At 39.4% G+C, this 27,329-nt stretch overlaps 1 protein-coding gene and 1 long non-coding RNA gene across 5 annotated transcripts; both read right to left on the minus strand.

Annotated features, from left to right (window-relative positions):
- Positions 1–26,789, minus strand: UBE2J1 (ubiquitin conjugating enzyme E2 J1). 4 transcript variants are annotated; one of them, XM_065059632.1, is made up of 9 exons: positions 26,607–26,778; positions 19,677–19,732; positions 18,077–18,150; positions 16,242–16,373; positions 15,139–15,223; positions 13,635–13,740; positions 11,126–11,255; positions 7,070–7,201; positions 964–1,980 (listed from the first exon to the last, which is right to left on the minus strand). In XM_065059632.1, exons 3-9 carry the CDS (start codon positions 18,134–18,136, stop codon positions 1,711–1,713), a joined length of 915 nt encoding a protein of 304 aa, XP_064915704.1. In that variant the 5' UTR covers positions 18,137–18,150; positions 19,677–19,732; positions 26,607–26,778; the 3' UTR covers positions 964–1,710. The 4 variants fall into 4 exon arrangements, with proteins under 4 accessions (XP_064915703.1, XP_064915704.1, XP_064915705.1 ...); XM_065059633.1 differs by lacking the exon at positions 19,677–19,732 and adding an exon at positions 25,831–25,938; XM_065059631.1 differs by lacking the exon at positions 19,677–19,732 and having other exon boundaries at positions 1–1,980; positions 26,607–26,789.
- LOC135579199 (uncharacterized) lies at positions 19,985–25,824 on the minus strand. Its single transcript, XR_010471866.1, has 2 exons — positions 23,585–25,824; positions 19,985–22,304 (listed from the first exon to the last, which is right to left on the minus strand). It is a non-coding gene; the product is annotated as an uncharacterized LOC135579199 (long non-coding RNA).
- Positions 26,790–27,329: the final 540 nt, after the last annotated feature.

Below are 27,329 nucleotides of genomic sequence, written 5' to 3' on the forward strand. Positions count from 1 at the left end.
TAAGAAACACGGTACTTTTATTTTAGAAGCTAGAGGATGAAGAGAGGGTTTTTGTGTTTTCAGGTGGGGTTTTGTATTTTTTTTAAATGAAATAAATATACAAAGTTGGTAAAAACATCAATCAACATAATCAGTATCGACATCAAATTATGTTGCAGTAGAATGTGAGTAATTGCTCAACAAGGTACATACTTTCATCCAAACTTCTTAAACTATTTTTGAATATTTGTTCCATTGTACCTGCAAACAAGATTATCAAGTCTACAAGAAGTGCTATAAAAGAACTGGTTTGTGTTTTTTTAAATTTTCACATCCCCCTTAGACACACAATGGGCTTTCCTTACTTTAGAAGTCATTATAGCTACTTTAATATTTCAAAACACTGATACATACTATAATTAACAAAATTTAGGAAAGCTGTAGGTAGTTTGATAAATACTGCTGAGAAACAGGATGAGAATCTCGCTTAAGACAGTGATATCATCTTCAACAGCAACAAAATGAGTTACCTAAATTTCATTGTCCTTGAAATAAACATGCTACAATACATTGAAATCTGAACAACAGCACAAGAGGAAAATTATCACGCTGATGACTTTCTTCTGCTTTTTGTAATACTTAAATACTGACAGACAAAACCTCTCAAAACCCTCAGAACGGTAAGTCTATTGCTTGTATACGTGATTTCACAGCATTCATTAATATTACCAATTGTTTATTTTTTAATAAATTAATAATGCAGAAAGCCTCTGGGTCCAATATAGATTTTAGGTTAAAAAAAAAATAAAATAACTTAAACAAAACAGTCCATGTGATACTTGAAATATAACCGAAGACTGGCTTGAAATTCTTTATTACTACCAAGATTTTAATAAATATTTCTCTTAAGTATGTTCATATATATGAGAGCTTAAGTATAATAAAGTTTAAATTTTCTTTAGTAAATAAAACCACATATGAAAGAGCAGTTTAACATATTATGTATATTTATGGTATAATTAAAAGACAACAGCTCCGGGTAAATAATTATATTACATATTTATAACTATTGCAAGAAAAGACATCTTTTATATCATCTTCAAATTTAAAAACAAACAAGACATACAATTGAGAGTATGAGAAGAGGACATTCAAATCTTGCAAAATATTATCCAATTTTTCTTAAAAAGAAAAAAGATAAAGAATAATGCAAGTAGTTTTCTGGCCCCTTCTTTCCTCCCCTACTCCTTTGCCCCTATCACACAAAGCAGCATCACAATCAATCCCTATGTGTTCCCTCTCCAGAAATGTGTCACGGTAAATAAAAGTGGTTACAAAACCGTATCCTCTCTAAATAAAGAGTTCACTGGACACAAACACATAGAAGTTTCCTTCTCCAATGTAAAATCTTACACTAACTGAGATGGGGTGATTAATTGCATTTATGTTCCATAAAAAAAGTGAATCAGCCACTTTTTCTAAGTTGTCTTTTTCTGAGATTGATTCCCCTCCCACACGCCTTGATGTTACTGCACTGTCTCCAAGTATCTAGTGGGTACTCAGTTAACACCTGTTGTAGTTAAAAGTCCAATTTGGCTTTTCTTACAAGCAATGTATCTGTAGGTACATTAACATTCATAAGAATTTAAGCGTAAATACAAAAAGTAACGTTTGTAAACAGTTCTCGTCATACCCAATACAGAATGTTCAACGCCGTCACGACAAACAACCTTATAACTCAAATATATACTCGTTAGCCAAACATATCCTACGAAATATAAGAGCTGCCAATGCAAAAGTGAGAAGGACGATCAGAACGGTTGATCCCGTGTGGTTGGTGTTGACCCTTGGCTGCTGTCCCCGGTTGAAGTCGGCCGAGGACGGGGCCCGTCTCCGGCTCTGCTGCTGGGCCCGGCGCTGCCGGGGGCTCAGCGACGTGCTGGGGGCTGCGGGGGGCGGCTGCTCGTGACCGGCCGCTGCGCCGCTGTTCTGAGATTCAGCCTGAAAAGGAAACGTGACGAGCTGTGAGGCAAAACAGTGCCTAACACCAGCAAGGAATAAAGCCATTAGGACTAAAATGCACCCTTCAGATAATTGTTAACACTTGAAGCCCTGATAACTATCTCATAATTACTAGTGACAGGTGTTATAGCCATCGTTTTTTTGTCCATACACTATCCTGAGAAGTCTATTTCAAGCTGCAAATTAGCAGTTCTAAGGACAGGAAATGTCTGAAGAAAGTCTGTCAAATATTTGAATTCTAGATTGGTTCCAAATCAGGACATTTCAAATATCTTGGGCTAGAACTTGCTTAACTTTTTGCAGTTCAAGAAATCTTTAATAATTCTCCAGGCAGTTATGTCTCTGAGGATTTGTAAATGTCACCTCTACTGAAGGGAAAACAAGTTAGAGAGGGAAAGCAAGCAAGAAGTCCAGAGAACCATAATTAAGCAATGCTGCACCGATTCCTGTGGCCAGCTGGGTCCAAAAGCCTGTTCTCATCACCAGCACTAACACTGGAAAACAAAACAAAACAAAAATCCTGAACACCAAGCACCGAAGTGACTCCAGCAGGCATTACTGAGCACTGTACTTAAGGATGTACATACCTATTATTGCCCTCTACTGGTCAAACTGCTACAATAAACATTAGCAACTGGTGTTCAGCTCAGCAGAGTACTATTCTAAAGAAAATAGTTTTTCAGGTTGTAAGATTGAATCTATGGGTTGTGATATCCCACTGGCCTAATCCTGCTTGCGATACTAAAAGGCTCACATTTCCAACTTTTTAATATTAAAACCAGTAACACAGCACAGTTGTTGGAAATTAAATTTTAACTTTGTCAAAAATGTTTATTTGTCAGAGCTACTTACGTCTTTTCACTTCTCAGTATTCCCACTCACAAGAAACCTGCAACTCTTCTCCAGAGTTAGCTTCCCTCCTGCCCCCTTCTTCTAAAATGCTATCATTACAGCAGACAAAACTAGAAGTCTGGACATTTTATATTTGCTTCTAAGCAAAAGCCCTTTAATGGACACAATATCTGTAACCCTAAGCGCTGTTTTGGCCAGCTACTCTACCCACGAAAGACACCCTTTCCACATGGCCAGACAGGGAATGTCCTCAGCTGTGTATGAGGTTTGATGACCCACAAGACAGTACTTGCTCCTGTGACTCTTTGGCCACATATTCCGCATGTGAGAATCTCCCAAATTTTCACCTAGTCAGCGATTTGACTCGCCCAGGGAAGAGACCTTCCTTTCTTACCTCCTCATCATTACTATTTCCCACTGTTTATTATCAGCAAGGAAGTACTGACATAATTACCGCATTTGACAACTTGCCTGTTTACACAGGTTTCTTGCCTAAACAAGCAAGCAGCTTGGGTAGCTTCAAAGAAAAATGGTTTTCAAATATTTATTCTACCAGCAGAGACAGCCAAAAACACCACGAGCAGCTTGCCGTGATTTCCACTACATTGCAAATGAAAACCGTTCTGCTTTATACTGAACCCACTTGAAAGTCCTTCATGCCAAGGAAAATAAAGACCTAGAGAGGCCAAGCCTTTGAAAATTAAGTTCCCAGATTCACCTACACCCTCATCTTTCAAAGGGAAAGAGGGAGAGAGGTGAATTCAGGAAGCAATAACTGCAAATTCAGCAGGCAGAGTGTTATTTTTCTTAAAGCAACTTAAAAAAAAAGGAATTTAAAAAGGAGTCTAGAAATATTTCTGATCCTTCATGCTTACACACACCTGGGTTTCTTCCCACCACTGGAAATTCAAACAAATAAAACAAAGACCATGTTCTGAATGAGCCAAGGTGCCACACACTGACATGAACAGAGCTGTAATTCAAGAGAAACCTCACTGACAACTGCAAGGCTTCTTCACCCAAAGCTGAGCTAATCCACTGCCTTGGGACTCCCAACATCAATGACCAACTATTAGCAGACATGCAGAAGCAAGTTAGATAAGAAAGGAATCATCAATACCTGATATAAATTTGGGACAAGATGCTAGTGTAACTTAAAAAAATATATTTATCTAGATGTGTATATTATTTAAAACTTAATTATTAAGAATCCCAAAAATGGCAGATTATAAATACAAAAAAAAACCAACTACAATCTTGTCTTCACTTAACAGCAAGTTTATAAATTCTCCTTAGGCAAAAATGTCAAGATTTTTAGAGTAATGCAACACCTCACAATTTCCATCCAATTTTAAGTCATTTCTGCAAAACCATACTGGAAATTTTGGGAATGAGGGCTTAATAGACTAAAAAAAATATACATAACATGAGCTACATTGAGCCACCTTTATCATCTGATCTTCACAGTTCTTCAATATCCACTTTACATGTCATATTATTTCTGAAACTTCCAAAACTGTCAGAACTGGTAGAAAACTTTGCTCCAAAGACATGAGAACTTGACAAATAAGGCTAGCTTAATAAAATGTACATGTATTAGAATTAACAAAAAGTCCTACCATATAACAAAATACAAGTAAGGAAATCTGTACTATGTTCAGTCCACTGAATAACTGTAGCATTCACTGCATCACTTATGTATCCAGGCCATTATTTTAAACATTTTTGTCAGAATGCTGGAAGTACTAAATAATCATCTTGGAAGGGATGTTTTAAAAAATTACAGCAAACTCTAGGAACTCAGAACCATATAAATCCTCTGGATTACTGAAGCCTCTTGCAGTTACACTCATGATCTCAGACACACACAGAAATAAGAAGATACAAGGATAGGGGAAATACTTGGCTGTCCATATAACTTCCAGCTGAAGAACAGCTGAAGTTTGACACAGCACAACTTAAAGGCTAATAAGAAATATGTATATTGTGTGATTAATCAAAGTCAGGCCAAGCACCCCCAATTGGCAAGACATTTAAAAATACTGGCATACTATTACAAAACTTAAGACACCATCTAATAGTGATAAAAGGAAACACTTTTTAACGATACATCATTCAGAACATATGATTAAAAGCAAGGCTTTCTATAAATCCCATGTATCAGAACACAGTCTCATTTTCTCATAGAAACCTCCCTCATCAGTTCAAGACTAGCTGACTTCAGTTACACTGTTTATTTCTTTATCCCTCATTCCAACACTTCATCCAGCCAGTATATGAGTGCAGGACATTATTACAGTATATTGTTTAATAACAGTTATACTGAGGTTTAATGTATTCCCCAGCTATCAGAAAAAAAGTCTTAACCACACTTCTTAGCTTGTCAATTTGATACTTGGTAAGGATTATAATTTTATTCATCAACTATAAGCACCAAGGTGGGACACCATTCCACATCAACACATTAAATGTAGGTTGCCACAGCCATGGTAGGAGTTCAGGCTCCCATAATAGTCTATGTGGAGTTAATCAGTGCAACTAGTGGGACAGAGCGAGCAACAGTGTCAACCAACCTCCACGTCCTGGGGAGCTGCAGAGCCCTCCAGCCTCCACCAACCAGTCCCAGGGACTGCGATGAGAGTTTGGTACCGACATTTAGGTGACCACTGGCACAGTAGGTGACTTACTCTGGACCCGAGTACAACCTCAGTATCTACAATATATTCATTCAAAAACATTCTTTTGCTTAGATGTGGAAAGAATCTCATTTTCTTAATGCTAAGGGCAATTATTTTTATCAAGCCAACTTTCAGCAATTTTACTTGCAATTTGAATGCTCAAACAGGAGTAATGTACCATTACTATGTCCTGAGTAGACATCAACAGTTACTACAAATCATAAAAAAAGAAGATATGTATATTGTCAGAAGTAGTCCAGCCAGAGGTGTTTTGTAAGACCATTCTTCACTGGCTTTAGACATTTCTTTCTTCCACTGTATGGCTGTAAATTTTCATTCACCAGTGGCTCCAGAAAACCCCTAACACTCAAAATGTGGCAGCTCAGAAACATGCGTATTGCTTCAAACTCAAACTAACAATCATGAGTGCAACAGTCTGATCCCTGTAAAACAGGAATCCACTTTTCATCATTTATAGTTTATCACATATAGTTTTATACACATTCATATGTTTAAAGGTCACATTTCACATGGGACTGTTTGTTGAAAATGAAGTTAATCATTACTTATGAAATCAGCATAATTGATTAAAAGAAATTTCTTAGAAATGAGACTAATCAAAAAAATGAGTCTTTTTTTTCTAGCAATGCCTTGGCATTTCGGCTAGTTCTACTATATTAGCCAGGATCGGTAATAAGAAGAATAAAATAAAACGGTTTATTAAATCCTGAACAATCTGGAAAAATCCTTATTGTGAGGAAAGAAAAAAAACCACACACTATGCTATTAGCATGTTTATATTTCTACATAGCTTGAAAACATGTTGCAAACACGCAACAGATGGTCTGACGTTATTTGATGTGTTTTAGTTTTTTTAAACGATCTGCTGCCCCATCCTCTCTAAAAAACACAGCTTAGCTGGGATTTGTCTGCAATTTATCAGTGAATTTAGATTGCATTTGCCACAGTCACAACAGCAGCTGCCTTGGCCCATCACCAAGCCTCGGTCACTCCTGAAACCATTATGTAAGCTCTACACCTCGCAGTATTAAGATGTGTCATACTTCAAATTGTAAGAATGTTTTAGTCAGATCTACTTAAGAGGTGAGATACCCTTAAATAATATTGAAAAGCTACAAATCATCACTGAAACATTTTTCTTGTCTCTGGCTAAGAATTCTATTGCAAAAAACTTTGATATATTATGCAGATGGTAAATTCAGACACCGTAATATTTTAACAAACTGTTAACGCACACGTTAAAGGAACTACTGAGAACAAGAATTGCTAGAAGAACATTATTTATTGTTTGTAAGAGAAGGAAGTGAAAGTGAAGAGATTGCTATTTCTAAAAGTGATTCAGCATACTATTTGCTGAAGTTTACAAATAGATTTTATATAAAAGGTTGCAGAAGATCTAGAAGAAATTGGTGAACTACATACTCTCTTAAGCAAGCCCCCAATGAGCTGAATTGTACTGATTTAATGTCCAGACTACGCCTGTAGCTGCACTGATAAAACTCAAAGGTGGACTGTACCGTTGCAGCCGCTGGATCCTGGGACGCTGCAGCTGCACCATCCTGCTGGGGCTCGTGTGAAGCAGCAGGGTGGTTCAGTCCCGACACGTTTGAGGGCCCAGCACTGGACTTTCTGGACGAATTGACTTCTGCCTACAAGGAGTACATACGTACGCTTCAGAGACAAGCTCAAAATGGCTCCAAAAATATTTGGCTTATTTTGGAATGCATATTTTAATGTGTGGAGAATATGAGACTTACTGAACAATCAAGTATGTCAAATGCATTTCAATTACACACCAACAGGTGTAAGAAATTCTCAATCTCTAGAAATAAGACTAGAGAAGACTACAGCTGTGCAAACATCAATTTAGAAAACAATTTTAAATTTGTTTGCACATAATAGGTATAACATTCAAAATTGTGCAGATGTAGAGCAAAAAAGAAAATTCTTTAGAAGATCCAGGACAACATTATGCCAGAAATAACAGCATTTTTTAAACCTTCTGTTTCTCATGTCCTTAAGTGAATGCTGACTACCACTGTTACAAGTGAACTAATATATCCTGTATCTCAGCAGGGCTAAGTAACCGCCGGCAAGTGCTAATTTAATGTGGCTATACTGGTTCTAGTACCGAAGTTGCCTCACAGCCAGAGTGTGCACCTATATATGGCACTACACCGTATCAGCCACACAGACCTCAGCTTCCAGTATTTAAATTTCAGCACAAGCAGAGCAAAAGAAAAAAATACAAGTCTTTGATACTGCTTTGTATGCACGTATAAAATGTCTAATGAGCATCAATTCCCAGAATTTAGGCTTCATGCTTCTGGAAATTTGAGACAAGAGATCAATAGTAATGCACAGAAGTTCACAAACAAACCTCTTGTTAAAACAGTATATATGCCTGCAATAATCCCTTAGGAACAGAAGAGGACATAGCATCATAGTCCTGAACTGAAACACTTAAAAATTTACATGTTAAAAAAAGAAGTCACAACCATATCAATTTTTATCAGCAAGCAGGTCCACTCCCAAGGCATCTATCTAGATCTCAATTTATTATAAAAATGACAATTCCAAATCTAATCCCTGTCTTTAAATGCAGATATAAGTAGTGGTAGTAGTAGTAAGAAATACAAACAGTGTATTAGAAACCAACTAGTTATGGTTACAACAAACTGAAAAGATCACAAGATAATATTATTTCATTATACTATTTTGTTTGAAGAAATTAAATTCCGTTTCTTGATGTATATGATCACAGGAGAATCTGAAAAATATGTCACTGAAACGACCTGAAGATGAATTCAAGATTTAAAACCAGTTATAATCTGAAAACAGTGCTTTCCTTTTGCACTTGACTATTATGAACTCTAGTATTAGACAGGACACGTTATGACTCAAATATGGACCAGCAAGAAAGCAACACAGGATTCTGACTACTTTAGGCTGGAATGGAACTCTAGATGTTACCTGGTCCAACTCTCTCCCCAAAGCAGAGTCACATTCAGCTGAGTTTTGAGTATCTCCAAAGCTGGAGATTCCACAGCCTCTCCGAGTAGCCTGTTCCAGCCTTTGACAACGTGCAGGTTGAATTTTCCTTTCCCACATCCAGTTTGTTCCCCAGAACCTGTCACCACTGCTCTTCATACCTCTGATTTTCCCAAAAAGAGCTCATTTCATCTTTACTGTTAATCTCTATAAAACACATACACTACAAAATGCACATTTGATTTAGTTTAGTTCATAAAGTACCAAGTCTAGTATGCCAGACTGAAGTCATGCTAATCAAATAAACCACTTGAAAGTTCCCAAAACCAAAATATCTTTTTCATCACTTAGTCTTTCTTTTCTCCAGCCCTTACCTCTGCTTCCAGAAAAGCTGGAGAGAACACAGACATCAAGGAAAGAAGATCAACATATTCAAAAGTAATCATGAGGGTGAGTGGAGAATTATTTTTACTACAAAATATGCCTTGTGATAGCCAACTTGTAGATAAATCATATTGTTTTACAGTAATGTGTATGCTATTAGTCATGTATTTTTTCTTTTTTTTTTTTTTCCCCTTCTAAGTGGAATGGAATTTATAGTGTACAGCACCTGAAATGAACAAAACAATTTTCAAGTCAATGTAATCCTGACTCTTTCAAAAATGTAGTTCTCTATGAAAAGAGACAGGAACAAAGGTGGAGGCTCACAGAAGCAAGAAAATGGTAATAAGCAAATGTGGTTTGCTATCTTTTCTCCTGAATTTAACCTTCATTTCTCAATACCACATATGGGGATTTTTTAGTAAGTTACCATTTCACTTAATGCTGGTATGAAATAATTTCTCATAATCCCAAGATCATCTAGAAAAAGTTAGGAAACTTCTTCTATAAGGATCAAGATAATGCAGAGATAGCTAGCATGTTTGATAGTAGACTCTCAAATTATACACTCAATCAGCAATCTGACATTAAATCTTACCCCATAAATTGACATGGACTATATCAAAATGATTAAAAATATTCTACTCCCTGCTAGTAATTCATACTATTAGTTTACTCCAAAGACATCAACCAAATGCCTCAGCCTCCTATCAGTCAAACACATAATAAAGTCAAGCAACGCAGGGAAGCAGGAAGTTTAAATTAAAAAAAAAAAATCCCCAAAATTTGATTTGAGAAAGGGATGGAAAGTGCAACTAGAGGACGGAACTGATATACCTTGTAAAGAAACCCACAATGGATTGTAAAAGGCTGTAGAAACCTGAGGATTTTGTTCATTTTTCCCTTGTTGAGTGCTGTTTTTAGGAAGTGCAATTAAGTATGTGGATACATGAAACACACCAATACTCTTTAGAGATTGATGTCCCTAAGTCTTTAATTTTAAAACTGTAAAAGGTACGAGATGTAAGTTAGCAGCTCTTTCTAAAAAATAATTTTAAAACCCCACCTCTAATATTTCTAGTATTTCTGTGATGAAGATTAGCAGTTCTTAAGTAAAAATTAATCCTACACTTTGTAACCCTTATATACTATAAAAAAGCCAGGAGCAGGTAGTCCATTGCTTCTCTGAGCAGCTCAGCTTTAAGACTTTGTCCCTATATCTCCTCATCTTTGTAAGATACTTTGAGGTGTTTTCCTAAGTGTTATTACACACAGACCAAACCACATCAACATGTCTAGATTTCAGATCACACAGGAACACTGCCAAACTGACAGTAATGCTCCATAGGAGGGAATCTTAACTCTCATGGTACATACACACACAAAAGTAGTCTTTAGGACAGTGTTAAGAGAACATTGGTGATTAAAAGGGGACAAATCAGCATCCCTGACCTTAGTGAGGATGTATACTGCACCAATGCCACATTGTCATCATTTATTTCACTGTAGTTCCCTGCCCTCATGCGTAGCAGCCTTCCTTAGCAGCTGATTTCAGAGTTTAGTGGAAAACCCAGTGAAAAACAATACTGTGCATGCAAGACATGCAATTTTCTAAGGCACGTATTTGGCTAGACAAATCTCACTTTCACTGAAACACAAGCTAGAGAACACATTTTTGGGTAATAGCAACTTCCATACCAGAGTTCAGCTTTCAGTATCTTCAGCTGCAGAGCAGTTCAAAAGAATCTGCAACCATTTCTCTGTAGGAATATGTTTTATTCCTTCCATAAGTCAAAAGAAGGGGGGGGGGGGAATCACAAAGGAATAAGAATTAGGTTAGCTTTGCCCAAACTACCTTGAAACTTTTATGATAAGACTAACTCTAGAGAATTTAATCAAGTTATTGGTGACTGAAAACATGGAAGTAAAAGCAACATACTTAAGCAGTTCTTAACACAGTACTCACCACTGCAATTAAAGCAAATCAATCAGTGCTTGAGATGCACAATTTATTAATTGGCACATTGGAAGAGATAGACTTCTATTTTTCTCTTTCAGACTGTCCTAAAAAAACTGGTATCCACATAGTGATTGATGAAAGTTTATGAAAGGATGAATGTTTATGCAATTCACAAGTTTTTCCTCAATATTTGTTTTTAAATTCTATACAACAGAGCTAAAAGTTTGAACTGTTACTTCACCTTGAAGCTAATTTGTCTGGCAAGTTCTTTAGCCTCCTTGTCCGCCTGGCTTGACACACTTCCGGATGTTAGTGGTAAGAGGGCTGTCTTCATCGACGTGCCACACATTTCACAACAGAAGTCTTGTGACCTGACCACAAACGACATAGCTTAGAATAGCTTCGAAATATGTTCTCATAATATTCTTGTGCATTTGTTTAAACAAGCTATTTGCAAAACAATCCACAGGAAGACAAGTGATATCAAGACCAGTAGCTTAAAATTACTTCCCCCTCTCCAAATCACACTATCTTGAAAAATTATGTTAAAATTATCTATATTACAAATACATATTCTACCATGTAATTTAGGAAAATGTTAGTAACTAACTTATATATTGCTATTATCTATACTTTATTAATAATGTTACCACTTTAAAACCTACTTTATATCCGCAGCGAAGTAGAATTGTAAATTATGAAGATCTCACTCTTATTACTAACACTAAATTGAATCCAGGAGCTTGCACCTCAAATCCAGGAATTCCAGCTTCTGCAAGACCATTCCCTTTGCTCTCTTGCACACGTAATTTATCTATAGGACACGCTGCTGCGGGCAGGTCTCCAAGCCAATGAGAAACCACACAGCCTTGACACTACAGCAGCAAGACCAAAACCCTGCCTCTCAGCAGGTTTTATTAGCTTTGACTCAGTGTCATGCTAACAGGAAAGCGGCAGCTTCCAAATGGCTCAGAGTATAAGCAGAATAAGCTCACATCTGCCTGCAAAATAAGGTCCTAGTTGCAATTTGGAATACAGTAACTTTGCTTGTAAGATAGGGATATGATCTTTCAAGTACCTCCTCCTCCCCAATAGGGAAAGGAGAAAGATTGAAAAAAAAAACAAAAAACCAAACCCACAGGTATAAGATTTCATGTAAGTATAATCACAGAACAGATAAGGTTGGAAGGGACCTCTGGAGATCATTCAGTCTGGTCTCTTTGCTCAAAGCAGGGTCAAGCAGAGCACGTTGCTCAGGTCATTATCCCCCTACATTTTTAATACCTCCAAGGATAGAGATTCCACAAGCTCCCTAGGCAAACTGTGCTACTGCTTTGACCATACTCACAGTGAAAAAAAAAAGCACGTTTTCTTGCATTCAGATTCAATTTTGTAGGTTTCAATATGTGCCCATTGCTTCTTGTCCTGTCACTGCATGCCACTGACAAAAGCCTGGCTCTGCCTTCTTTATACCTTCCCTTCAGATATTTGTACACATGGATAAGATCCCCTGATCCTTCTCCAGGCTGAACTCTCCCAGCTCTCTCAGCCTCCTCTCAGAAAAATGTTCCAGCTCCTCAGTCACCTCTGTCGCACTGCACTAGATTCACTCCAGTATGTCCAAATCTTGCTTGCACCCTGACCCAGACACAGCACAACCTGGGCCCAGCACTCCAGATGTCTCACCAGCGCTGAGGAAGGATCACCTCCCTCCACCTGCTGGCAACGCTCTTCCTAACACAGCCCAGGTTACCATTTGCCTTCTTTGCTGCAAGGGCACATTGCTGCCTCATGATCACCAGGACCCACCCTTTCCAAGCTCCTTTACAGCTGGTCAGCTGGTGCTAATCCTCTTCAGGAGCAGGACTTTGCTCTTCTCTTTGTTGAACTTGATGAGATTCTTCCAGCTCCTTGAGGTTCCTCTGGACAGCAGCACAATCTTCTGATGTACCAGCCACTACTCCCACATTTGTACCATCTAAAAACTTGCTGAGGGTGCGCTCTGCCCCATTGTCCAGGTCATTAATGACACCGAACAGCACTGGCCCCATATCGACCCCTGGATTACACCAGTAGTGACTGGCCTGCAGCTGGACTTCGTGCTGCTCACCACAGTCCTCTGAGCCAGTTCTTAATCCACCTTATTGTCCCCACTCACCCAGGCTGTGCTTCAAGAGTTTCTCTGTGTGTATGGTATGGGGAACAGCAGCAAAAGCCTTGCTAAAGCCAAGATAAACAACATCCATTGCCTTCCCCTTCTCCACTAAGCTAATTACTTCATCAGAGCCACAAATCTAGTTTTAAGTTAATTTCCTAAAAATAATTTAGAAGCAGTTGCTTCAGATTTTTGTTGTTGTTGTTTCATTATTATTTAAGGGAAATATACATCACTGTTTTGGTGTTTTCTCCCCCACTTACTGTCAATTCCATCATACTTATTTTCCCTCCACACTGCAATTACCACCATATCACAATGTTAATTACATTTCTAGGCATGAATTTCAGACAAACCTCTAATTTGACCACACAACACTGGAAGGACACAGCCCTCTCAAAGTGTTTTGTTTGACCATAAGTTCCAAGTTTGCACAGTGTTCAAGAAAAAGAAATATATATATACAAGTCACAGGACTTTTTTATATTTGGAATAAATTCAAAAGAACAGACTGAAATGACTTACTTTCTACTCAATGCCTTACCCTAAAAGAAGTACATATATGTGTACCTATAGTAATAAACTTAGTGCTTACTTCTTTGCAAGAGCTCTTCTTTCTTCTGGTGTGTAATCTAGAGATCCTATTGCTCCTTCACCTTTGGTCGGCATAAATCCAATAATGGCTAATAAAGCTGTTCTTACTAAAATGGGAGAACAGAGGTACAAACAGGGTTGCAGAAAACTGTTATTTCAACTCACTCTATACTTGGTATAGAAAAGTTGCAATTCTGCCTGCAAAACTTCATTTTTGTCTAGAGGAACAGCCTGAACTTCATACAAGCAGCACTGGGTTTTTTGATACACAGAAAGGCTTTCTTCATTTTTTAGATCTCACATTATAAATGAAAGGTAAGGCCTTATTCTTCCCTCAGCCAACACAGAGAAGGTAAGTTGTCACAAAAATGCTGCTTCAATATAAAGATTACAGTCCCAGACTTTAAAAACAAGTTCTGAAGAAAAAAGGTAGGGCAGATTTAACATATAAATGGGGGGGAGGGAGGCAAAGACGAGGATTCATAAGGCATTCTTCTTTTTGTGCACATTTTCTATTAGACATGAATTCTGCAATTTAGTGCACACAAGCTCAGTGGTTTTCTTTTATGCAATGAACCATGAACCACAAAATTTGTTCCTTTTATGTCATCACGCTGGGAAAGGAGCTTACTTAAAGACTAATTACAGCTCATAACAGAACTGACATCTAAAACATCTCTTTTGACAATCTCTGTCTTTCAATTTTGTTTTACGTAATCGTGAAATTTAAGAATTCGAGACACTTTGCTCATAGATTGGGTAAATAAATAACACATTAATAAGTACCACAAAATAGAGATAGGGTATTGTCTACACTAAAAAAGATGTAAGGCACTTTACAAAAGTTGATGAGTAGTCTGCTAGTAAACTCCCAAGATCTTACAAAGATATTTTAAAAGTGCAACTGATATCCAAAGAAATAATTCAAGTACTGCACTCAACCAAAATAAAATTATATAAACACAGAAATATTGACTTGGAGAAATTGTGCTAACTCTCAATTTCTGTGATAATGGAATTTTTTAAAAAGGTAGAAAACACTCAGTTATTCTGAACTCAGACCATGTTGTCTTTCCTGTTGAGTGTTCAGAAGTACAGCATCAGAATTAATTACCAGACTCCCCTCTATCAATATTCAAGCTGTGTTCAGGGATTATAAAAAAACAGGGCAAATTAATAGGATTTAAGTATTTTCATAAGAACAACTTAAAAAAAAAAGATTGTAAGTAGTCTGTGGATTCTTAATGCTTGTGCATCCAAATAAGTAAGAGCTTACCATCACTCCACAGTTTCTCAACTCTTTCACGCTGCATTTATTAAATACCATTCCCAAATCCTCCTATGTCTCTCGTTCACGACTTTACATTTCTCAAGTTCTCCGATACTTTTACTCCCTCAAAATCTGTCTCTTTTCCACTACAATCATTCTTTATGATTTTTTTTTTTTCATTTTCAAGATGTAGTTGCTTGATGGAGGTAACATTTTCTAAATAATTGTTACTTACTACTCCATGAAGGCTGCCATGTTTCAGGATGATGCCCTGAGATGCTTAAACAAATTTTCTTCCCCACTTCAAACCTGCCATTGGCCTTCAAAGGAAGAAGGAGGACATAATAAAACATGCTGAAAGTTAACTCCTGGGTTTTGGTACAAGTTGTAAAAACCATCACCAAACAAATCTATATGCAAACAATTCTTCATAACCATATTACTGCCAACCTCACAAAACTGGCATTCAGCTTTCTAAAGAAGTCTGCCATCTGCTTCTATTCATGCATGAAGAAACCCTTAACTGATACCTCACGTCCCAGTGTGATGTCGTGGCTTTCCTGTTGCTCCTGTAACCCACACACCACGTGCAGAGAGCCTAAAATGCTATGAAAACCCTATGAAACTACGTGCAAATGTGGGTCTTTGCCCCAAACCATAGGTCTGCCTTCCTACGTGTGACCAATGTCTCCAAGAGAGACCAAGAGGGTGCATGGCGAGAACAGAAGGTTAGACAATCACATCAGCAACGTGATTACTCCTGGAGAAAACTTTCTTTTATAAGGTGCAAAGCCCCAGGCAATTATAGTATTCCAAAGTCACCTTGGAACACTTCTGGTCTTAAATTGGCAACATTAACTGTACTAAGAAAGCTCCAGGGAAGCCTTATAGCAGCCTTCCAGTACCTAAAGGGGACTTAAAAGAAATCCGAAGAGGGACTTTTTACAAGGGCACACAGTGATAGGACAATGGGCAACGGGTTTAAACAGAAAGAGGGTAGATTTAGGTTAGATGCAAGGAAGAAATTCTTCAGCATGAGGGTGCTGAGACACTGGAACAGGCTGCCCAGAGAAGCTGCAGATGTCCCATCCCTAGAAGTGTTCAAGGCCAGGCTGGATGGGGCTTTGAGCAACATGGTCTGGTGGAAGGTGTCCCTGCCCATGGCAGAGGGGCTGGAATAAGATTTTATTTAAGGTCCCTTCCAACCCAAACCATTCTATGATTCTACTCTGCCATCTTTCTTATAAAAATAAGATTACCTTAAATGCAAAGAGTCTCTCAAGACACCTATGGTTAAATTGATCACATAAAAAAGGAAAAAACAGTAAACATGCTTACCGTCAGCAAAATAATGCTGGGTGGCTTCATGGGATATTCAGGTGGTAGTACTATTCGCCCGTGATAAATCCCTCCATCGAAATCTGAATCTGGAGGACCCCTAACAGTAAAGTGCCATTCAAAAAGATTATCCTAAAATGCCACCAAAGGAAGGAGGGGGGGAAAAAAAAAAAAGAAAAAAAAAAAAGAAAAAAAGAGTATGTCAAAGAATTAGGCAACTGAACACCATTTTAATGAACAAGAACAGGCTAAAGAAACAGTGCACAACTGTCAAAATCAAATGCATAGTAAGACAACAAACACAGTACTAAGATTCTGATTAAAAGGATAAAATGTTGTAGCTTCTGGTAATTTTCTTACACACTGGCTTTGTTAAAACCCTAAAATTCATTTTACTCAAGCTCTTCACTATAGTTAGATCAATTACGACATGAGTGTTATTACCAGACAGATGGAAAACAGTCAACTAAGGGAAAATCGGGTCTTTGCCCCAGTGAGCAATAATTTCTGGAGAATTGAGGGGAGACCCACTCCAAGAAGCAACATTAATGACAGCCCCCCCCAAGTCCCTTCCACACCGAAGTCAGAGGGTTTTGACTCTCACCCCAGAGAATTCCCATCCTCTTCGCTTCTCCATAAACAATTTTGAAACAGCTACTGTCCCTAAGTGCACAACAGGTTCACTTTGAAATCTGGAATGTTATTTTCATTGGACATATAAATAACTTCTCTTTAAGCATTATTTCTTTGAGCTTCTGTGTGTGGCTTTATGTATCAGATCTCGTGATGCCCACAACTTCCTGAACATTTCCAAGCAGAGCAACAGCTGCTGTTAGGAGTCCATATGAGTCTTGCTGTCAGTGAATGAGATCCTTCAACTAATGCTGAACACTGCTATCACAGGGCTGGGACTGTCCACATAGTTAAAATTTTTTTCAAGGATGGGAGGTAACTGTCAACGTTTCCAGCATTTCCTTTCTTCCCCACCACTGTTTTCTTCCCAGCGACCCACTGTTTTAATCAAGGAATAAGACCTTCATGTAATTTACAAGCAATAGCATGAATTAAACCTTACATTTTGCCACAAGAAGGGGAAACACAAGGTACAGACAAAAACTAGTCGATAATAAGGTATATTTTACAGCATCCAAGAACATGCTATTTTCTGTAAGCATGTTAAGTGTGCTATGCATTTCTGTGAACAGATAAATCAAACTCCCAAACCAAATACCACAGAACATTGCCTTTTTCATTATTCCAGCAAAATCAGAAGAGATTTCTATTAAGCTTTGAACCATCAGAACTCCAATGTCCTCTCAGCCCAAAAAGTTTAAATGGGTGTTTAGAAGACTTCAAGAAGTGCAATCTAAGCATTCTCTAATAAAATGCATCCAGAATTACACCGTTTTATGTTTTCAGGTTTTTTGTACACAAAATAGTGAATCCTCATAGATCACCTAGGCTTAAGTGTTTTGTTGAAAACTAAGCAGCTGAGCCAGACGTCATGTTTGGGTGTAAAAAGCTTAACTTAAACATAATGCACTTATGTAGTCTCAGGAAGGATGAGGGGAAATGAACATATTACACCTGCATGACAAAATTACTCAGGTGCAATGTAAAACTGATTTAATGTACTTTCACTAACAACCTGGAATTACAATACCATTGAAGTAGAATTCTGTTACTGATTTCCATCGCAGGAAAAAAAGAACTGAATCAATATTTAAAGTATCTAAATATGTACATTTCAAATACATACGCATAGAGAACTTAGAGTATATATATTAATAACACAGTCTAATTACAAGCTCTTGCAAACATATAGAGAAACAAACCTCCAACGGCTGTGCATGATAATGATCTGTAGGATCCTTCAGTTCTGCAGCCTCTTTCATCAAACGTTTGACAGCTGAAAAAGAGAAAGACATGAAAATAAAGGAAAAGTTAATACACATTGCATACAAAAGTACATAAACACTTCTTGCAGAGCTCCTTTCATCTACTTTTTTTCAGCACATCCCAGCTTCTTCACTGGAGTTAATAAACCAAGACACAATAGAAATTACTCATCCTGAATAAATCTTAAATGAGTTACGCAAGCACAAAGTTCTGAAAATTATGTTGCACAGTCACCGTTTCTCAACACTGAACACCGGGATTAAAGCAGTTTTACATTACTAATTGCACCAAAGACAAAAGGAAAAACATAGGCGTAATTAACAGAGTTTCAGACTTTAAATACAAGATGTACAAGACTAATAACCTCAATATTTTATCATCAAGGCCGTCGTGTGCATTTTTCAACAACTGCTGAAAGGCTTTACCCTGACACCTCCTGTGACTTACATTACTACTTCCTTAATTATTCCAAAGGAGGTCACAACAAGATATGAGAGAAAGCAACACACTGCTACTAAAAGGAGACAAAGTTTTATGCTAGATTTGAAAAAGCATATGCCCAGTCAGAAAAATTTACCCAGGGCCTTTGTAATTTGAACCTACAACTGAGTGTTGACACACAGGTATTCTTCTATCCTAAATTCAGGATAGTCATTAGTCACCCTCTCCAATCTTCTATTTCAGAATCACGAGCATCATTTTTTTGTATATCCTTTTTCCTTCCCCTTTAGTAAGTTGTGTTACATCACTTGTCCTGACAGGTGCCCTCATGTGCATCATGCATTAATGCCTTATGAAGAACTCAGCCCAGCTGAAAAGCAGAGTACAGATAAGAGCTACAGACAAATTCAAGGATGCTCCTCACGAATAAGGTTAGGTGGAAGGTTCTTAGTCCCTCCTACTTACTGGAAAAAGTACAAGCACCAGTTACCTCTTCATGCAACAAGGTAGGAATAGATTCCCCTAATCCATTTTCAATATTCAGTTCAAGCCATGGATGTCCCCTCCCACTCATGTAATTATCTAATTACAAAGAAGGAGAAACACTGCCCCATTTCCATTACGGTGAAAGTGAACTGTAGTCGATTTACAAAGCCTGGAATGACCATCTGATTGTAGCCTGTGCAGCATGCTCAGACTCCAGGGCTTTCCTCACTGTCATGATGCTGTGAGAGAAGCTACTCTAACCTTCCCACAGAGGAGTTCTGATTTCAATCTAGTGTGAAAAGTTCTTTTCCTCCTTCACACTTCTTGACAGCTATAAGCAACAGCTCAAACTCCAATAATTTCATTTCTTACAACCCAAAAAGCAAACGGACTCTGCGGAAATTTGCAGGTGTCAAACAAACACCTGGCAGAGCCCATAATGTCACATCACACGCAGCGGCATGCAGACTCCACTGAAAAACAGTTTTTCTCTTTCATTCGCATTAAGGTTTGCCAGTTCATTAACATGGAATAATAAGAAAAGCAGGCTGGACCAGAAATGGCTTCAGACCCAGCATTACTTCACAGCCAACAAGTGTGGACACTTGCCTTCAGAAGAAGAGTGGCATGCACCAAGGTAAGCTAATTCAGGAGTGAACACCTCCCTAAAACAAAAGGGTAACCACGAGAAAACTGAGAACATGTATCAGGAAGCCAAACAGAGACAGAATAGTCATGGATAAGGCAGACAACTCTGTTACTGCGATTTCCCAAAGAGACCAAGATGGAAAAAGAAACACACTCCCCCTAATTCAGCATTGCACGCAGCTACCCACATGAACTGAGGGAAAGCAAAAAAAAAAAAAAAAAAAAAAAGAATAAAACAATCTGGCAGACTCTACTGCTGCAGCAGATGCTTTCTACTTTTCATTTTTTAATGACTGTTATTTTTTTTTTTCCATTTAAATAAGACTTAAAGGTCTACTCAGGAATTTCTTCCAATGGCTCTGCTGACAAGACAGCGTAAGTAAGGATGTGAGTTACTTCTCAAATCCAGGTGCTCCAAATAATTAGTAAAACTCATAAGAAGTTTCTCTAGGATGAAGCCCACTTAAGCTATTAGTAAAATACAAGTCATCTTTGTTACGTGTTTGTCTATTAATGATGCTATTATTTATAATTAGGAAAAACATTAGAAAATAATATTAGAAAAAGAAATTGAAACCACACAATCAATTTGAGACAAGCATTAAGGCCCTTTAATTACATGACACATTTCTCATGGATTACATTTTGGGTAAGTCCTTTTAAATCTAGCTGGCTTTGGTTTGTCCAGCTCCACTCATTATGTGATCACTGAGCCAAGAATGCCTGACCCGTGGTTGGTGTAACCACCAAGCGACTTCAGAACTCACAGTGCCCAGGGTCACCTGCTGAACCACCACCACTAGCTGCTGCAGCAGCCCAAGGCATCTGGGAACCCATTCACACAAACTGCCTGTATTCGCATTCAAAAGGAAATCCTGTTTACTACAGGTAACTTTAAATTTCATGTAAGGGGAAAAAATAACAGTGAATCACAGTCACAAGTTCGACTGCACAATGACTAGATCACACAATTAAAAAAAAAAAGTCAGGATTAAATTTGTATGTAAAGTACACAGGATTTCTTGTAAGACAACATCACTCAATGAGCTTTGATGTTTTAAGTAAAAAAAAAAAAAATCACTTTAAGTGGTGTGGTCATGAAAGCATGCAAAAAACATACTTAAAGCAAAGGGTCATAGAAGACTGAAGAGTTACTAAATACTTTTACTACAGCTCTTTGATATGGAGAATGGTACATTTTTTAGTAGTGTTGTACTCTCTAGAGAATGGTTTATTAAATCTAAACGTTCAGAGACTCTTAACAGGTTCACAGTGACCTGCACAGTGTCACTAACTAAGTGTGCGTCACCTACTCCATTATGAATGTGATTTTCCTGGACAGCTTATAAGCTGTGAATGATACGTGATCATTAGTGAATTAAAAACAGTAAAAGGGGGAAAAGGAGCTCGAGACGTAAGTACCCAGAAATAAAAACTACAATCCCTTTTGCAGAATTGCATCAAATGGTCCCTCCTCTAGGAATAAACCCACGTTACCACACCTTCAAGTGAGCTCCACATTACTAACGCTCTTCTCCTCTATCTCTGCATTCCATGTGTTTATTCATTTTGTCTCCACCTTTCTTAACCCTTATGAGTTCATATGTGTCTTTAAATACATTTTTGACTTCCTGTATATGTTTGTACATCATTTCACAAAAAATGTGACTATATTTTCACAAAATATTTGCATAGCAGTTTATAGCCACTTCATTTTGAATCAAAACCACATTTAAAGTTTCATTAGGACCAAAATACGTGGTCTTTCTTCATAAAAAAAGCACACATCCTAGTCACATCCATCCAAAACAAAATCTCTGGAAGACAGATAAAATTTCCAGTTGGACAAGTCCTTGAACCGCTGATGAGGAGAACATACTACATATTCTGTTCCTCTAAAGCTCTTTTCCAAATCATTCCTTACTGCCTCTAGGATGGGACAGCAGGCTATCCAAATCTTTGCTCTGGCAACTCAGCAACAGATAAACAGGCATAGAAGCCAGCAGTGGAAGCAACCCATAATGCTAATGATCCTTCCCATACTGTCAGCGATCACCCTATCACATCTACATCCTCCAGTGACAGAGGAATGAGCAAAATGAGGAAGAGTTAAACCTTCAGTCTCAAGTACACTGCATCACAATTTTGAAGTCATCTCTACCAAAATCTATTAGAGTTTCAACATTATTCTAAACATCATGATGTGTGGAACAGTTTCTCCATACCAGAGAAACCACACTTTTCTGCCTAAATAAAAACAAACGGAGACAATGAAGTTGCTCATCATTGACAGCTTCTGTGATGTTCTCCACTCATCAAGTTCCCATTTTATGCTGATCTCATGTGACAAAGCAATTGTTCTTACAAAACCAACATGTGCAATTGCAGAACAACTGTGTAAGGCAGCCATAGCTTCCAAAATTGCTTTATTTTAAAATCTGGTTTCACAGTTCCTTTGACTTCTGCTACAAAACAAATGGAGACACCATTTGCCAAAAGACAGGCCAGCTGTGTTACATCTTCAGGGTCTCAGACACCCTCTTCCCCCAAGACGAACAAGCCTCCTGTACTCATATAAAGTACTGACAACTGCAAGAGAAAATAAAACAAACAAAAAAAAAACTTTTAATTAGTCTATTCTCTCTTTCCTCTCACCTCAGAAATGACAGACCTTTAGTCCGCATTTCCCTCAGAGCAGCAGGAAGTACAGGACTCTTCCTGCAGTTACAGTTCAAAACAACTGTTCAGTCAACACAAAGAAAGAGAAAACTTACCAAATGTAAGGTGCTTGTTGAACATACTACGAACAAACAATGTATTGAGTTTTAATCATTTTTAATGCCTATTCAACATCTTATTTTTTTTAAAAAAAAATCTATTTCATACAGGGAAGGTACTAAGCAACACAGTGCCTACTGGCTATTTCCTATGAACTGGTTTTTATTAACAAAGAACTGGTGCATGCTTGTTGACAAGGAATACTTCTTATTTGTAAAATGTAAGGAGTGGAGAGAGAGGTATAGTCTGTAGAAAAAGCAGTAAACGTACTGAATATGATGGCTAAGAGGATCACAACCTTGGCATGTTATGTTCCTTGCGTGTCCAAGATCCAAAAGCATCACCCCTGGTCAGCAACTACAGGACATACATGCCATGCCTCCCTCTGCATGCTCTCCCCAGTCCTTCAGTGCTCTCACTAGGCAAATTCTATATAGGAATGCTTGCAGTCTGCTGAAAACAAATTAAAAAGCCCACCCAAAACAAAATAAAATGCATCATTGTTCGTGGTCTCTATGTAAGTCACTGTCAGTAGCTGTTCATAATTCTTCAAGTGTGTGTGCACTAATCTCTGCTCAGAAGACTGGTAACATCCTGCATGAAAGAAAGAGACTGTCACTACAAGAAGAGTGACTACAAGATTTGGTGTCTGATCTTGCAGCAGGCTAAGGGTCACAGCTCTTGCAAAAAAAGTAAAGAGATTATTCCAAGTAGCTGTCTTATGAATTTCAGAAAATAGGGATGTTCCTGAAGCACAAAGAAGATGTGCTTTAGTCTGTGCTTTAGTCAGCTGAGCTTTAATATTGATGGGAGAGGTTTATCAGCCATATGGTAGCAGGCTGATATACATTGACTAATCCATTTTTAAATCCTTCAACAGAAAATAGCTTGTCCTTCTACATGTGCCAAAAATAGACATAAAAATACGAAGCAACAGCTTAAAAGGCTTTGCCTTATTGAGGCAATACAAAGCAGCCTGAATTGTGGAATCTTTTCCCTTCCAAAATTAACGGTCTTTTGAGGAAGAAAAAAAAAAAAACCCATATTCATAGATGGTGTGAGGAGACAGCTTCAGGTGAATGCCCCCATACCTGCTTGCCCGTACAGAGGGTAACTGGCAGGAACCAGCAGCAGCTTAGCACACCACCCTCGCCAAGCCCAGACCTTCAGTGGCCACGACGTGTACCTGTGGTAAAGCGAGAGCTGCCAAAGCACCAGCTGGGCTGCCTCTCATCAACACAGACACAGCGTGCAGCGGAACAACATGTTCCATGTTGTGGAGAGTTACTGTCTTTAGAAACACTGGCATGAACTAACATTAGCTGGAGAAACTGGGATAAGGAAGATGAATATATTGACTAGTAGCAATTAGCAGCAGGGCAAAGCTGTGAAGAAATATTGCTCTTTACATGGTCTGTTTGAAAACACACAAAAAAGAAAGGGCCTAGAGCACCTAACTGATCCTCATTCATCAATCTGGTCTAGCACATCTACTCACAGAAGAGGGATCCATGTAGCCATGTATAACCACAGAAGGCCCTGAGCTCCTGTCATAGCCCTGCTGCAGAATTTGGCTTAAAAGTAAGATCAGTAAAAACAAAGGTTTCTTTTAACAAAATTATCCTATTTAAAATGTGTTTTCCTCTATGATATTTCAGGAAAAGCCTACTATAATAATTAAAATAACTTAAGCTAAAACTGTAAGTAGTATTCACTCTCTTTAAAACTATTGAGCAGACAGAAGTCACCATCTGCAAACAGAGTTTGCTTGAGTTCAAAAGCGGATTTTAACGGGAGAAGCCTCTTATGCAGGTACAAAATGATTATTTTCTTCACTCTGTCTCAAGGTAATGCATTCCAAATGCATAAAGCTGACCAGGACCTGAAGGTCGGCAGCTTGGTTTGCCTTCTGTTCGAGTCAACAACAACAGCAGGCACAAGGACAGCTACTAGTTCTAAAGCCTTAGAGGGCTCAGTTACCAAAATCATCCCTTCAGTCCACAGATGACACAGTCATCTGAAATAGGAGACATGGTGGATTCAGTTTTATGTATTTCAGTGCATTTACATTAATTAAAACCACCTCCATATTAGAGCATTCTACATTTCCATCTTACGCCTTCGGCTGAATGGCAACTGTAAGATATCATCGTTAAACCGCCCATGTAACCGTACCAAGACAGGAATTTGTAAAACATCCACAAAATATTAAATAATTGCATATGCTTATCTACCTGGTTAGCAAGAAATGTGCCAGACTAAATACAATGCCTATACATAACTACAATCAATTGTTTTAATGGACCACAACTGTTGAAGAAACAATATTTATTTAAAATATTTTTTTCATATTTATTTAATACCTTTTTGCCCATCTTTTTAAATAAAAGACTTCACAGATGTTAAGTGACTTCTGAAAGTGGCAATTTAAATCACAGTGATTTAAATCATTTGTAGACTTTCAGCACTGCTATAGAAAAGAAATAATTTACGATATTAATATGCTAGAGAGCATGCTTAATTTTGGGAAGCAATACTAATCCATTGTATGAAGCTTTGTCAGTTAAGGTTCATTTTGCTATGCGATGGCACAGGTGCTGAAAACAAATTCCAGTGAAGATAATTTTCTTTGAAAACATGGGGGACTAGTAACAACAGAGGGGAGGAACATTTCTAAATTAAACCATAAATATTCGCCCTCTCCACTCAGATCCCAGGAGCACGTCATACAGCACACCACCACCATTTCCAATGACGTGGCAAACCACAACTAGTGAGCATGTTCCTGTGGCCTTGTAAATTCACATGTGCAACATATCCAAAATTAAAATTAGCCTCTCAAAAATTAAATAAAAAGGTCTTTCTTCCTGATATTTTAAGCTATAACAAGTACATCATTTGCTTTGTGATTCTTCTCATCTTTCAGTTAAGCAACTTGGGTGTGATGGTGAAAGACATAGTTTAGCAATGGATACACCATCCACGTGAGGCATGTTTTGTAAATAAGCCTGACATTTATGTTTGTTAGTACAAGTCATCATAATGTTCAGTTTTTCCTCACCTCCCATGCTGGTAATAGGACAGTGTGATTAAAGAATGAAGTCATTATTCATCATAATAACATGAAGCTGCTACTACCTAGTTCCCAAAACCAGATTAGAGGAAAGCAGGGGCAGGACAGCAACTGATACACAAACGCAACTAGCCTTACAAGCTCTGGAAGAAGTTTTGCTCCAGCAGCAACAGGCTGCCCACACAGCTCGCTGGAGGCAAAGCCTGGCAGAGAGGTGAGGGGCTGCTGCTCCAACACCACCCCATGGGAGAGACTCAACCTGACCTCAGTTCCCCTTCCAGGGAGCAAAACCTTCCCTTCCAGCGCTGTTTCTCAAGACATCTCCTCCATCTCCTGAGGCATCTCTCCCACTTCAAGAACTCAAAAGGAAGTCTAGGAGTTATAAGGCATAAATTTTAACACAGAATCATATGAAAAAACCAGACACTTGTGCATGTACAGTAACACTTCTGTAAAACAAAATTACGCCACACAGACTAAGGTAGCATTGCCAATCCATCCCCTCAAGCACTTAGTCGGAAAGGAGGTGGCAGCCAGGGGAACAGGGCAGAGGCACCAGACAGAAGTTCAAAGGTACGTTTACACGAACCAACAAAAGAGCATGGGCACACACACCAAGCAGCCAGGGTGTGTGAACCCAACCACAGCTCGGAGGGAGTTTCCAACGCCACCGCACTGCGAAGGCAGAACGGACCCAGCCGGCCTCCGCCCGCACGCCGCCACCGCCCCGGCATCGCCGCGGCCCAGGGCCCCCATCCCTTCTCCCCACCGCGCCTCGGCCCGGCCGCTGCACCTGCTCCCGCCGCGCCCCAGAGGCGACTGCCGGCCCCGCCACCGTCGCCTCGCCCCGGCACCGGCCCCAAATCTCCCGCGAATCGCGGCAGCCCCCGAGCGGGCCCGGCCGCCCGCCGCCGAGGGCAGCGGCCCGGGTAGCCCGCACGGCAGGGCCGCGTTCCCCCGTCCGGCCGCGGCCTGCAGGCGAGGCCGGCGGCCGCCTCCGTAACGCCCGCCAGGGCCTGCCGGGCTGCCGCGCCGCCTACCCGGGCTCTTGAGGTTGTAGCGGGCCTCCATGTCAGCGGACACCGCTCCCTCGATCGCTCCTTCCGCAGCGTCTCCGGCAGCGGGTGCCGGGTGCGGAGGAGGAGAAAGACCGAGCCCGTCCCAGCCCGCCCCGCGTCGGGAAACTCCCCTGACGTGGCGGCGGCCCTGCAGTGACCGCGGGGGGAGGCACCTGCCGCCCGGGCCCCGCCCCCAGGGCTGGCGGGCCCCGCCCCGCGGCCTGGCCGCTGCCGGGGGGCTGCAGTGCTCACAGGCTGGAGGCGGCTGCGCAATTGAGCGCGGGCGGCCGGCCGAGGAATGCCCATAGGGTTATTTTGGTTGGAAGACCCCCTCAAAATTATCGGGTCCAACTATAACCTAACTCTGGCGCTAACCCATGTCCCTAAGTCTTTAAGTCTTTTAAACACCTCCAGGGATGGTGACTCCACCACTTCCCTGGACAGCCTGTTCCTATGCCTGACAACCCCTTCCATTAATAATTTTTTTCTAATATCCAATCTAAACTTCCCCTGGTGCAACTTGAGGTCATCTCCTATTGTCCTATCACTTGCTACTTGGGAGAAGAGACCAACACCCTCCATGCTACAACCTCCTTTCAGGGAGTTGTAGACAGTGATAAGGTCTCCCCTCAGCCTCCTTTTCTCCAGGCTAAACAGCCCCAGTTCCCTCAGCTGCTCCTCATCAGACTTGTGCTCCAGACCCTT

Source organism: Columba livia, chromosome 3, assembly GCF_036013475.1.
Source record: "Columba livia isolate bColLiv1 breed racing homer chromosome 3, bColLiv1.pat.W.v2, whole genome shotgun sequence".
Lineage (NCBI taxonomy): Eukaryota > Metazoa > Chordata > Aves > Columbiformes > Columbidae > Columba > Columba livia.